This window comes from Salvia splendens, chromosome 22, assembly GCF_004379255.2.
Source record: "Salvia splendens isolate huo1 chromosome 22, SspV2, whole genome shotgun sequence".
NCBI classification, from domain to species: domain Eukaryota; kingdom Viridiplantae; phylum Streptophyta; class Magnoliopsida; order Lamiales; family Lamiaceae; genus Salvia; species Salvia splendens.
Genome location: NC_056053.1, coordinates 16,666,179 through 16,680,576, shown reverse-complemented (window position 1 = coordinate 16,680,576; position 14,398 = coordinate 16,666,179). Strand labels below are relative to the sequence as shown.

At 40.8% G+C, this 14,398-nt stretch overlaps 1 protein-coding gene and 1 long non-coding RNA gene across 2 annotated transcripts; one reads left to right on the top strand and one right to left on the bottom strand.

Moving 5' to 3' along the window:
- Window positions 1-738: 738 nt before the first annotated feature.
- On the bottom strand, window positions 739-2,141 carry LOC121787035. Its single transcript, XR_006047247.1, has 3 exons — window positions 1,733-2,141; window positions 1,182-1,599; window positions 739-963 (listed from the first exon to the last, which is right to left on the bottom strand). It is a non-coding gene; the product is annotated as an uncharacterized LOC121787035 (long non-coding RNA).
- Window positions 2,142-10,116: 7,975 nt separating this feature from the next.
- Window positions 10,117-14,021, top strand: LOC121786297 (nucleolar protein 56-like). The gene is made up of 8 exons (XM_042184903.1): window positions 10,117-10,414; window positions 11,844-12,058; window positions 12,155-12,312; window positions 12,513-12,700; window positions 12,780-13,032; window positions 13,107-13,255; window positions 13,337-13,471; window positions 13,594-14,021. Exons 1-8 carry the CDS (start codon window positions 10,210-10,212, stop codon window positions 13,830-13,832), a joined length of 1,542 nt encoding a protein of 513 aa, XP_042040837.1. The 5' UTR covers window positions 10,117-10,209; the 3' UTR covers window positions 13,833-14,021.
- The last annotated feature ends 377 nt before the right edge of the window (window positions 14,022-14,398 follow it).

The following is a 14,398-nucleotide window of genomic DNA, read 5'->3' as shown; positions in this document are numbered from 1 at the left end:
CAGGAAAACGAAAAAACGAACTCAAACTAGACTTCACATGCAGCGATTCACTCACGATTAAACAGTTCCACGTTAACTAAGGGAATTTTGACGGAAACAAAGAAAGAAAAGATTCAACACTTAAAACACCAAGGAACCTTAGATCTAAGCTAACTAGGCGAAATAGGAAGGAAAATAAATCAACACAATAACCGAAACGGAAATCAACTTCATAGCATAAACACGTTCAGATCTTCAACAAGTACTTCAAAAGCAGAAAATATCCAAAAGCAACAAAAATCCAACGTAAAGAAAGCAAGTAAATTAAACTACGAAAGCGAATAAAAGTGTTTTGCCACTCCGGGCGATGATATCTCTAACTACGGTTCTGCTAGCTGGAACGAACGATCTGGAACTCCGGGAACATCTAGATCTTCAAGTGACCATGGCAGTGGCAAGGAACGAGATTCTGGATTGGGCTGAAGGACTGAACTCCGAGAGAATTCTACCTAAGAGTGATGTTGATGATCATCCTTGATGGTTCTCCAAGTGGCTTCCTTTTATAGGGAGGCTTACCCTTGATTTTTAGGGTAAGACCTTGCGGTGAGATGACTTCTTTGCCCTTAATTGTGATTGAGCAGTCCCAGCTATCCTCCTTCTCCATCTCGAGCCATATTTGCATGTATACTGGTCAGTACGTAATCGTCCTGACGCCCTTTTCACTTGAAGTGTCTGAAACTCTGCCTACTGGCTGGAATGCTTACCCTGCACGCTTAAGCAACTAGTTTTTTTGCAGATATAATTCAATTACGCACATCATACTGACCAGTAACCTAGGCCTAGAATACGACTTGTCAGATCCCAAAATCAAAATCTTAATGCCCGGTACATTCAACAAAAGTCCAACAAGATTTAATTTCTACATCGTGCGTCGAAGAAGGCGGGTACAGCAACAAGAGCAGCCCGAACTGGAATTGGTTTTTCCTACACCAAATCAAACAAATAAAAAAATAAATATTCTAAATAATTAAAGTAATGCAAGTTAAATAATAAAACAAATATAAAATAAACTGGCAGATCCTAGAGGATCGATTTTTCCGACAGCAGCATCAAATGCTGCATTTAATGATAGCATGCAAATCATATCTCCTAACAAAGGAGAATATTTGAGAGAGGGATGTCAGGCCACTTGCATTCCTTACCCTTAAATACCGTCACTTTCACCTGCCCCACCCTCCTACAAAAATTTACTCATCTCCAAAAAGGCAGCAAGAATCCTTCCACCATAGTAGGGAATAGGACGTCTACATCATAGAGGAAAAGTCCAAAAACAACAAGTCATTTTCTTCTTCATACCACAGAGGTGAGTACCATCAACACCTCACTTTTTTTTCCACATATTACAACATATTGCATATATGCAATTTAACACCTCAAGAACATAGTTGCTATAGCATCTCAAGAACATAAAAATGACAGATCCTCAAAGGATAATAGGAACTTAGCTTGAAATGACATAGGAGTCTACCGGAGAGGCTTCCGGCAGCGAGCTCGGCACTCCGTCGCCGACGGTGACAGCCCACGCTCCAAAACCGTCTGTATGTTTTCATTCTTTTGAATCTGAAAATTTTGAATTTAACACCAAAGCTATTAGATTTGAAGATAAAATTTGAGAACACAAAACATATAAATGAAAGATTAAGTCTTTATAGAAATTAAAAAAAAGAGAAAGAAAGTTAAAACTTAACCATACTTGTCGATACGGCGACGGTGAGAACCGACGGAGAGGGGGGCAGCAGCGGTGGGTTGCCGCCGTGTGCAGCAACGGCGAGGCGAGGAGGCCGAAGCCACCGCTTGTGCATGCACAATCGGTGGCGGCATATCAGAGAGAGAGAAGAGAGAGGGGGAGCCGAGAGAGAGGAATGGAGAGGAGAAGATGATGGAGGGAGGAGCCGATGGCGGCGGATCCGCGACGGCGAATTCGTGGCAGCGGTGGCAGTGCGGTGAAGAGAGAGACGACGTGGAGGAAAACACACTGACAGCGGTGCGATGGTGGCGCCGGAGGGATGGCTGGTCGACGTCGCGAGGTGTGAAGCTGGGTGAGGCGGCAGAAGTTCTGATTTGGGGGAAGTTTTGTGTGCAATGGAGGGATGAGGTGAATAGTGATTAGGTGAGAGAGAGAGTAGATGATACGTGTGGTGGAAGGGGGAGTATATGGACTAATTTAGTTAGTGAAATGGGCTGATCTCTTTTTCTAATTAGATGTTGGGCGTTCTTTTATTTATTTTTGGTGAAGGAAGAGTAAGCTAGGTTGTGGAAATTATAGTAGGCTGAAATAAGTTGAGAAGAACCCAAATTTGAATTTCAATTAGTATGAGCCCAATAACAATAATAATAATAATAATAATAATAATAATAATAATAATAATAATAATAATAACTAGGCTTGAGACTTCATCTCTAAATTAATTAGATTATTTTTCTTAAGACTAAAGTAGTAAAGTAGTACTTTTCTATTGTGATATTTTCAAAAGGGTACCTTCGCAGGTAAAGTCGGAACGAAAGATTCAAGTTAAGGAAACTAAACGATCAAGGTGAGCTTTCTTATACTAAAAATACAAATTATATTTTATGAAAACATGAACACATGTTCGTGATTTTTAAAGATGTTGTATTGCCATAAGTATTTTTGTGTATGATGCCCAAGTGAATTATGAATGATGATATATAAGTCGAATTCGGGTCCCAGTGTGGGTGGTGTCCCGCTCGGACTAGTGTACACGGGATACCTCTGACCGTGAACGACAGAGAAGGTGACCGTGGAAGGTGGCCACCTTCTCGGCACGAGAAACCTCTGTTATGGTGGGCAGAGAAGGTGATCGCGCGAGAACACCATCTCGGCGGCACAAGTGATCAGATATGGCTAAGTACAGGAAAAAGGGGTTGCGGCCCAATGTGAATATTTTTAGTAAGCTTGGGTCTTTTCAATAAAACCCCCGAGTACTACTGTGATGATGGCTTGACAATATTTTCAAATGTATATTGTATATTTCGGCAATGTGTTCACTGAGTACTTTTGTACTCAGTCGTGCATATATTTCTAAATGTGCAGGTTGAGCAGCGAAGTGGTGGAGGAAGTGCTATTGAGACAAGACATTTAACTCAGTCAGATTTTGACTCTCGGAGGTTCATGTCTTCATACATGGAACCGCGTTCATTTGCTTCCGTTGTGCATCTTAAAAGACTCAAGTCTATTTTGTTCAAAACTATGATATTTTGAAATTTTTACAAACAATTACTCGAGTTTTCATGATCGAGTATCTTTTCTTCTATGTATCAGCACTTGATTAGTCATGTCTCGCAACCAATGTTTGATTTTATTTTCCCTTAATTCTTTTCCCGCTTCTTATACCCCAGCCCCTAGTCACGGTTCCCCGACTATGCTATCCTTAGCAAGTGCGGTCGTGACATAAGTCACCTGTGACATGCTATTTTCTTTTGCATATGTGTGTAGTGTAGATTTTATAAGATATGTACTTATGTTTGAATGTAAGATATCCTGAACTCATGGACTTCTAAAAGTGGTATCTAAGCTTATGTTTAAGAATTAATCTTGATGTAGCTTTTTTTTAGTATATTTGCTCTTGTTTTTTTTTTCATTTTGGTTAAACTACTTGTATTGTATCTATCCCAAAAGCTTTCATACGTAAAAACCAAAAACTGGACTATCTCAGTTAATAAATATAAATTTCGTGTTGGCTGCTCTAATCACATGGATATTACTCACTCAGTAAAAGATCAGCAAATGAAAAAGTATATTTTAAAAGAGGAAGCTTAACATATTGTATGTAAATATAAACAATTGCAATATAATGGCTATGTTATGTGTTGCCTATTATCACTGAAATCCAAAAATAAGGACACTGAAACACGATCGTGATTATCGATCTTATGGAAGCACATCATAGTATCATCTTCCTTTGTGTTTGGTTTTCTCTTAAAGTTGATCATGTATCAGTTTGCTTCACAATCTAATCGAATGTCACTGGCAACTATTTCTGGTACATTCCACATTTTTGATGGGCAACCTTTGTACTCTAGCACTAATAATGAGTGTGAAAAACTGCATCTTGGAGCTATATTAAAGCTAGAACTTTAGGTAAATGTCAAATAAAATTCAGGATGCTTATAAATGTTTAATTGTATTATTCCTAGTAAATGCTCTCATCTCTAGTGATTCTATCTAGCCCAAAAGCCACTGTTGCATATTGCAAATTGGTAGAATATAGATGTACAAATTATAATGTGATCAACTCTATGCAAGTTATTAACAATTTTCAGGTTATAGAAGCTGCTAAATGCAGATCAGATGATATAACAAAAAATTGGATCATGACAATTTTCTAAATTCTGTAATTACAAAAACTCCAACAAAACTAGAATGCCAATGTTTTAGGCTTACACACCAAAAGCAAAACATACATCTACAAGGACAACGAAGTTGGAGGATTACACATTCCTAAACACCAAATAGTTTAGTCTTACACGCCAAAAGAGAAATACCATTAAGAGCAAATATTCTTGTCACACAAAATAACCCAGTAGATCATCACCTAAATTCTTGATCAAGTTTGCTTCTTCAATATACACACCATGTACATATGACGAAAAACTTCAGGAAGAGACATGAACAAGTCCAAGCGTTGTACCTTCTCAAGAATAATCCCAACGACATCGAGCTGCTGCCCAAGAGTGAGGCCTTGTATATCTTCGAGAATTGCAAAAACTTCATTCCTTGATTTGCTAACATCAAATTCATAGCCAATCCTATTGATCAATTTATCAAGCCTTGAGTTAATGTCTTCATTACTTTTAGCAAGCATCTCCAGAAGGATATTAGACCTATCAACGACCTTATGCTTCTTGTTCTTTTTCTTAGATGATTGAGTTTCGTGATCACTGTCACTTGCACTTTGATCCATGCCTTGAGGAGAGCTCTTATTATTCTATGCATTGGCAGTTTGGCACCAAAAAGAGCACAAGTACTTGCAACATTACTCACTGTCTCCACTTTCAAGGTTTGGGATACCGTTTGAGCAAACTTCTTTAGACATTTCAACTAGGTCCACAGCAATAGTGCCTACAACACGATCATTTCCAAAAATCTCATTCCATGCATCCCACATGGGCTATGACTTGAGACGCATGTTGCGGGTGTCCTTATCGACCTAACACCACAATAGTAAACAATGTAATTGATCAAATGAGTATTTACTGTCCATGTTATAAATTCAACGAAAAAAATATAACATTCACATAACCATCATGATGCATACCCTAATGATTTGTTCCCACTGGTCATTGTCGCAGTCGATCTTATAGTCATTATACAGGTTGAACCCTACACCGCTTCGTCCAAGGATTCCATAGAGAGAGATGTAGTTTTTGTCCGTTGGGAAATCTTGGATGTGATATGGGGGCTTATCTTCAAGTCAGTACGAGGGAATTCACGCTTCAACGCCTCCAAAAGACGAGACAAGTAGCCGCCACGAAAACCGTTATCTGTTTTCCATCTAGTGACAACAAGGCCCTTCATGGCTGATAGCAACACTTCCTCTTCACGGGGAGACCAACTTCTACGAGTACGACCAATTTTCATTTTGAGTGCCACTGAAAAGCCACTTGGAGCTAGAGTGTGTACGGTGTGTTCTACTGTTCTAGGTCGAACTACTAAGTCTAATGAATCCACTAGATCACTAGGTCTAGGAACTCAAGGGAATATAGAAGACTCAGTCGTTGGACACACAAGCTCGTGTTTCAAAGATCCCTCAACCAGTTATACTATAGATTAGTATAGAGAAGCAGGGGTCGATCCCACGAAGATGGACGCGTAAGAAAGCATCTAGAGACCTTGGTTTAAAAAGCGGCTGCTGCTGCCACGCAAATTGGGTTGAGGTTGACTACTATTAGACCTAGGCACAAAATCAAACACTAGACCTAGGAAACTGTAAACATCATGCTGACATCGAACATTCTCATGACTACGAAATAACCAACTACCTTTCTAGACTTAGCAACCAACTTCCTAATTCAACTAAACAGAAAGCAAATAAAAATGGGGACCAACTTCCAGAAATATCAAGTACGGAAGGAAAACTGCAACTAACTAACTAAGGATTTTACTAACAGCAACACGCATCTCATCAACTGAATTAAACACGAACATGAAGAAAACAGAGCATGTATCTAGATTCGAACAGAATATAGAAATTCGGACGTCGGAAACTCGCAAACAGCCGGAAATAAAACATGTCTACGTATACTAGACGGAATGAAAAGAAAACACGAAAGCTAGGCATAAATCTCGATCACTCTGTTTCAGATCCAAACGTCGGATGCTTAACCCACTCCGGATCCAAGCAATCCGAACCCAACAACAACCTGATTCAACTCCATAGTCTCAGATTCAACAAATCTGCTCCGATCAACGCTAGATTCCAACGATTTTACTCAAACTCAGCAACCAACATGAAATTCAGACATCCAACTCAGCGATCGCAACAAACTCAAAATGATAAACTTCCATAATCGAAATCAACAGTAGCTCAAACACAGAAAATAGAAATTGCATAAACTACGAGAATTCAACAGCAAACAGTGTCGAGCTTCGAACGGCGAAGGTCGGTGAAATTCGCGACGGTAAAGTAAAATGAAAGCGATTAAAGTGTATCTTCGCCCTCCGCGAGGACGGTATTACCCAACTACGGACTAGCAAAGTAAAACCCAGACCCCTACAATTTCCCGATAAAACCTCAAAGTACGTAGAAGAGAGTGAGCTAGAGCAACAATCTGGTCATCAGGCCTCCACTGAGAAGGTCCCCTCTGATTGCATGCTTTCTTCTTTATATAGGTGCAGACATAATCTTCTAGAAGCCTTCGTAGAAAACTCCATTCTACCCTTCAGCCCCTTGATTTCTTCCGTCTTGTAATTTTTCTTCAAATTGCTCACTTATTCGCCAGTTTCCTTGGACCATGCAATTGTCCTTCTCTATTCCTGGATCTGGCGAAAACCTTCTACATACCTGGCTTAAAACATGTGTTAGACCCCGCAAATGAATGAGTTTCACCCCTATATCTATGCATGAAATTAGCCTTATCAGCCACCCTCCCCTTGTTTAGGTCTGCATCAATTATAATCATAACACATCCAAGCCCCATTCATGATACTAACCAATTCATATATAAAATAGAAGTTCAAAATCAACTAACCATTGCGAGTCTGATCGGGATTGTCATTTTCACGAGATAGGTAGGAGTCTTCCATGGTGAGTGTACCTATAAGAAAGTGAATATGTTGAGAGTCTTACACAACTTTCTCTGAATTTTGTTATACTATGACTTTTAGAGATGGATGAAAGAATATATAGATTAGTAAGAATTTGATAGAAATACGATATACTTCCCCTGTCCCATTAGAAATGAAATGTTTTACTTTTTAGGTTGTCCCATTAAAAATGAAATGTTTCTAAAAATGGAAATAACTCTCTCTCTATTTTTTCTTCTCTCTTACTTTACTCTCTTCACTAACTTATAAAACAACACTACATAAAATCCCGTGCCGAAAACCAAATGTTTCATATTTAATGGGACGGAGGGAGTATAAAACTATGATAGAAAACTAATTATGGTTTGTAAGTATATAGCTAAAAAATATTAATAGATTTATAACATACCTTTTCTTATGTATATGATATATTCCTATTGATTTAGAGCATCTCCAATAACCGGCGTCACCACCGCGACGCCGATTTTTCACCCACGCCGGTTTGACGCCGAACCATTGGAACCGGCGTGGGCGAAATCGGCGTCAAAATCGGCGTCGCCATGCCGATTCCCACGCTGACGCCGGTTCCGACGCCGATCCTCACGGGCGCCATTGTGCGTCCCGGATCGGCGCCAAACCGGCGTCGGATTTAAATTTTTTTTTTTATTTTTCGAAAACACTATATATACGCGCGTTGAACCTCATTTTCATTCGCACCACTTGTTTTAACGAGTACTCTCTCTCTACCTTACTTTCTGTACAAGATCAATAACGAGCAATGGAGAACAACTACGAAGGTACTCCAGTTAATCCCGGGGGATGGTCTCAGACTCCCCCGCCTCCCGGTGTAGGGTCTCAGACGCCCCTGACTCCCGGGGCAGGGTCCCATACTTCCCCGACTCCTGGGGGAGGTGGTTGGCCTCCGATGAGCGGGTACTACAACATGTACCCGTGGCAGCATATGATTCCGGGGTGGGCACCCGGCATGCAGCCCCCTATGCAGATGATGCCGGGGTGGGCACCCGGCATGCAGCCACCGGCGCAGCAGATGATGCCACCGGCGCAACAGATGATTCCCCCGGCGCAGGGGACGCACGGGGGGGACAACGCCTATCGGCCGACTTTTGATTTTTCCACCGGTTCTTCGCACACATCGACCCCAACGGATGCACAGTATACGGAGACCTTCTCCTTAGCGGACTTGGGTTTTGATATTAACGAGGTTTCGGAAACTCTCATTCAAAGCCAGGGAGTAGGGCGGGGTAAGAAGAAGGGCAAGGCGAAGAAGGTCGGCGAGTCGTCGCAGCCCCAAGCCGAAATCCGGGGCCGGAGGAAGTGGACAGACGCGGAGAACGTTGCGGTTGCCAAGGCGTGGGTGAGTGTCTGCGACGATCCTCTGGTTTCGAACAACCAGAGGATCGTCAACTTGTGGGCCAAGATAGCCGCAGCCTACAGGGCATTTTGCCCTGAAGGGAGACCGTGCACCGGGGAGGAGGTCTGGAAGTGCTGGGACCGAATCAGGGCTGGCGTCTCTCGATTTTCGGGTTTGTACGCCAACGCCCTCCGCATGCAGACCAGTGGCCAAACAGAGGAAGACTGCAGGAGGATTGCGGAGAGAGCCTACCCCGATCCGGATAAGAAGTACTATGAGTTCACCTACTGAAACTGCTACGTTGTGCTCAACGAGTCGGAGAAATTCCGGGCAGGCGTCGACGCTGGCTGGCCGAAGAGGCAGAGACTGAACTATACCGGAGATTATAGCGGCAGCAGTGGTGGTTCGTCAGACCTCCCTGAGACGGCCCAGGAGGTCCCGACTCCTCGGTCGTTCGGTCGCCGACCTCGCCCGATTGGGCAAAGGCGGGCGCAGCAGGTTGCGAGGGGGGGCACCCCGAGTTCCCAGGACGTCCATTCGGCATCCCCCCTCGGCAGGTCTACCGAGGAGCTCAAATTCTTCGCGCGCCAACAAACGCGCGCTCAAATGGTGAAGACCTTAGCCGACTTCCAAGCGGCGGTGGACCCCGAGGTGAAGGATTTTCTTCGTGTATTGCTCCAGAGCCAGCGTGAAGAATTGGAGGCGATGAGGAGGGACACCAGCGGGAATAGCCGCGGCGTAGGTGGCGACGGAGGCGGCGGCGACGACGGTGAAGAAGCCCTGGGTGACGAGGATGGCGGCGATGAGTGATTTTGTTTTACTTTTTTAAATTAATGTACTTTTTAATTTTTGTACTTTTTTTATATTATTGTACTTTTTTTAAAAATTAATGTACTTTTTAAATTTTAATATTATTATTCAAATTTTCCGTATTTATCTCGTAAATTAAATTCCGTATGTTGATACAAGTGTAAATTAAATTATATAATTGTATTAGTGATGTGGATAGGTAGTGTGAAGGCTATGTGAGGGCTATTTGATGTCCAGTTGATGTGGCAAGCTGATGTGGCAGGAGAATTGTAGTGCTGATGATGTGGCAGTGTGAAGGCTATTTGATGGCTATTTGACTTCCAGTGCTATTGGAGATGCTCTTAGTGATACGGAGTACTCTCTCCGTCCCAAGGAAGATGACCCTTTCTTTGGGCGATACGGAAATTTATGCAATTTTATTTTATGTGTAAAGTGAAGAGAGTAAAGTAAAATAATAAATAATAAAATAAAGAAAATAGTGTTTTTATTTTTAATAAGAGGTCATTTTGATTGAGATAAATAAAAAATGTAAGTGAGTTAGACGAAGAAGTAGTAATTAAATAATTTTAGATTTGTACTAGTAATAAAAATATGGAGAGGCCCGCCCGGCCCAGTGATATTCTGTGTTCTAAAACAGGGCCGTAAAACCCTAATTCCTAAAGCACAATCATAAAACCTCTTCTTCTCCGCCATTCCTCACATTTCCCACCGTTTTCTCTCGGCGATGACTCTCTACTTGCTATACGAGTCTGCGTCTGGATACGGCCTCTTCTCAGCTGATGGAATCGATGAAATTGGCCAGAACACGGAGGCCGTCAGGACCTCCGTCGTCGACCTCAACCGCTTCGGTAAAGTGGTAAAGCTCGCCGCCTTTACCCCCTACGACTCCGCGCTTGACGCCCTCAACCAATGCAACGCTATTTCTGAAGGTAAAAACCTTTGATTTTTACTCTAACTACGTTTATTATTTGCTTGCTTTCAGCTTCTCAGTATTACTCCACTAAAATAGTTGATTTTCGCACTCATACGAAAATGTATAACAGTATAAGGAATTTTCAAATAATAGTGCTGTATAACCTATTTGTAAGGGATATTGATATAGCTGTAGCTGATTTTTTGTCGTGTGCTTTGGAGGAGTTCTGTTTTGTCCTTTTGCGCTCGGTTTAGAATGTGGTGTTTGTGTATCTGCGTTATTGTGTTGCGATTCCAGCCCGATCCAGCTAAGATCGCAACGCACAACCAATCGACACAACAACCAACCACACAATCAACACAACAAACAATTGAACGCAGCAATGGAACGAGATAAACACTGAATGTAGATTGATAATGAGATCAGAGAAACAATGCAATAAGTAAATGATAATGAAAGCAACACGATAAAGAGAACTGATAAAATGCTTCGGATCCTGGATCCTCAGCCCAAGGTGCTCACGCACACATTCACACAATTTTCATGACTCCTATCAGAGAAGAGAGTCTCTGCATTTATACTCAATCTGTTTTCCTTCTCTCTCATTTGCATTTAGACCCCTCAACTTTCCTTCTCTCTCAATTATGTTTGAGCTGGCGTGGCCCTCCAGCTGGCATCTCACTGAGCCGATTGAGCTTAGCTTCTTCTCCTCTCTATAAATTGAGACCGTAACATATTGGAATAACTGAAATGGCACTGTAGCTAGAGAGTTTGCTGTTTATGAAGTTGAATTTATCTTATTCCAAGTTGAACCCTAAGTGTTGTGAAAAATCTAGTATTGCTCTGAGCATTTCTGTGTTATTCACCCTCAGCTTGTAGAGCTTCAATGTGGTATGTTAATGATTTTTTTAGTTTCCCACTCTAAGGACATGTTCGCTTTTCACTAATTGAATTGGAAAGAAATAAATCTAGATAGAAATAAATGCTGTGGGGTCCACCAATTCTTAATTGTATCTGAACGTTCAGTGAGCCTTATTTGACCAACTTGTTTCTCTAAATTTATATGTTTAGACCAAAAGACCCTTCCAAGTTTTTCAAATTTTCTAATTCTTTTTGGAAGGGTGGGGCAAATGAGTCATTCAAACTCCAATTCTTGGAGGAGTCATTCCAATTCTTAACTACATCGGAAGAATTGAAATCTGCCCCAATTCTTGGCTACAGTGCGGGCCGACCTCCATTTGGCAGGCCCCCATATGTTAATTCTTGTACTCTAAACACTAGGAATACCACTAATTGGTCTAAGAATTGAGCAATTCTATCATAGTGAACACGTCCTAAGGATTTTATAAAGTATACTCCTTTTGTAAGTATTATACTATAACTTAACTATTTTTCTTTTGGAAAATATGCTAACCTTTTTTACTGGCGTCTGATGTGGAATTAAGGTCAAATGACTGATGAGCTTAGGAACTTTTTGGAGCTAACTTTACCCAAGGTCAAAGAGGGTAAGAAGCCAAAGTTTAGTTTGGGAGTGGCAGAGCCAAAACTCGGATCACATATTTCTGAAGTAACCAAAATTCCATGCCAAAGTAATGAGTTTGTTCTTGAGCTTATTCGTGGCGTTCGTTTGCATTTTGACCGCTTCATTGAAAACCTTAAGGTTAGCCATTTTCTGATTTTCTTCCCTTCTATGGATGTGTTCTATAAAATAAAAAAATGATGTGTGGTGTTCTCATCTTCATTCATATTTGAACAGCCTGGGGATTTGGAAAAGGCTCAACTTGGTCTTGGCCACAGCTACAGCAGAGCAAAGGTGAAGTTCAATGTGAACCGTGTTGATAATATGGTTATTCAAGCTATATTTCTCCTGGATACCCTTGATAAAGATATTAATTCCTTTTCCATGAGAGTGAGGTAGTATATTCCTTCCATTTAGTTCCTGTCTCTATTGTTTCTTAAATCACAGTGCTATAAGCAGCTGTTTACTATACCCGTGGTTATACATTGCCTCTGAATATTTTCTACTAGTGTTGATAGTTAACATATATTTTCAGTAGCCTAAGTTGCATTCCACCTGTAAATATTAATTTCACGTTTCAATAATGTTCATGCAGAGAATGGTACTCTTGGCATTTCCCTGAGTTGGTGAAGATTGTTAATGATAACTATCTGTACGCCAAAGTTGCAAAATATGTGGATGACAAAGCACAGTTGTCTGAAGACAAATTATCTGGTCTGACTGACATACTAGGAGATGAAGATAACGCAAAGGAGATTATAGAAGCTGCCAAGGCATCCATGGGTAAGTTTTATTTTCTAACATTTTTTTGTGAGAGGGTATGCATAATCTCCTATTAACATATCATTATTCATTTTTACAGGTCAGGATTTGTCACCTATTGATTTGATTAATGTCAAGCAATTTGCACAAAGAGTGATGGACCTTGCTGAGTATAGAAAGAAGCTTTATGACTATCTTGTTTCTAAAATGAGCGACATTGCTCCTAATCTGGCTGCATTGATTGGTGAGGTTGTTGGTGCTCGTTTGATTTCCCATGCTGGCAGTCTTACGAACTTGGCAAAGTGCCCTTCCTCTACTCTTCAAATCCTTGGTGCTGAGAAGGCTCTGTTCAGGTACTTCTATTTAAGTTATATGCATCTTGTTGGAACTGGAACACTCTCTGATTTTGCTGATAATATATCTCCAGGGCATTGAAAACGCATGGAAACACTCCAAAGTATGGTCTTATATTTCATTCTTCATTCATTGGCCGTGCTTCTGCTAAAAATAAAGGCCGTATGGCTCGGTATCTTGCTAACAAGTGTTCAATTGCCTCTCGTCTCGACTGTTTCTTAGGTAAGTAGCTGGTCATATTGTATTGGTTCATCTTGCCTTATAGATAAAAATTTATGGGTACATGGCATCCTTTTGATGCAGAGACAAGTACTACTGCTTTTGGAGAGAAACTTCGTGAACAGGTTGAAGAACGCCTGGACTTTTATAGCAAGGGGGTTGCTCCGCGTAAAAACATTGATGTCATGAAGTCTGTCATTGACACAGTTGAAAGCAAAGGTTTGAGCCCACCTCTCTTGTTTTGTACTGAATTACTATATTGCCTATGAGTTATCTTGTATTGGCTTTCCAGTTTGTATTTTCATTGTCTTGCAACTAAATTTACTTCAAAACTTCGTCAGAGGATGAGCCAATGGCTGAAGCGAATGGAAATTCACACGAGGAGCCTAAATCAGAAAAGAAGAAGAAGAAGGAGAAGAGAAAGCAACAAGATGACGAAGACCAGGAAATGGCTGATGTGAATGGAGGCGAAGTAGAAGATGGAACTGCCAAAAAGAAGAAAAAGAAGAAGAGCAAAGACAAGGACTCAGAAGATACCCCAGCGCCCACAGAAGGGAAAAAGAAGAAGTCTAGAACTTAAAAAGTGACAACAATTTTGGAAGAAGATATGAGTTTATGTTGTCTCTCCTCAAGCAGGAATATGTTGAAAGAACACAATCAAGTGTTCTAGTTTCTGTAATGATGTGTTCTGCTAGTATGCTGTGACATTATTTAGTTGTGATATTATGTTAATTTTAGCTTTGAAATGGAAGTAGCAGAAATTGCGTGATGTGTTTATTGTGACTTTATATACTGTCAAGTTCTAATATTACTTCCAAGTGTGTTAGGAAACGATATTCCTTAATCACTTTGTGCTAAGCTATAATAAACCTCTATTCAAGATTCTTTAGTCCTCTGCTTCTCTCAGATTACAGAGAATTCGGTCGGACTGACTCCAAAATTTCCCGAATTTGGTTCCAACCCATGAGGATCATGATCCACAACCAGAATCCGAAAACCCCCATGCTATATTTGGTTGCCTGGATTCTATCTAACAAAGTAATCTGATTCCTTAAATTTTAAAATCCTGTATTTGTTTTGGTTTTAATCAAATTGAGAAAGTAATCAGAATCACGAGAAAAGGAAAGTTATTTCAACTTTTCAGAT

What these genes read in the sequence shown, in the direction of transcription:
- LOC121786297 (XM_042184903.1), top strand. Translation starts at nt 10,210, where the DNA reads ATGACTCTCTACTTGCTATACGAGTCTGCGTCTGGATACGGCCTCTTC. An exon ending in GCTTCATTGAAAACCTTAAG is followed by an intron (nt 12,059 to 12,154) that starts GTTAGCCATTTT and finishes ATATTTGAACAG; the next exon opens with CCTGGGGATTTGGAAAAGGC. An exon ending in TCCTTTTCCATGAGAGTGAG is followed by an intron (nt 12,313 to 12,512) that starts GTAGTATATTCC and finishes ATGTTCATGCAG; the next exon opens with AGAATGGTACTCTTGGCATT.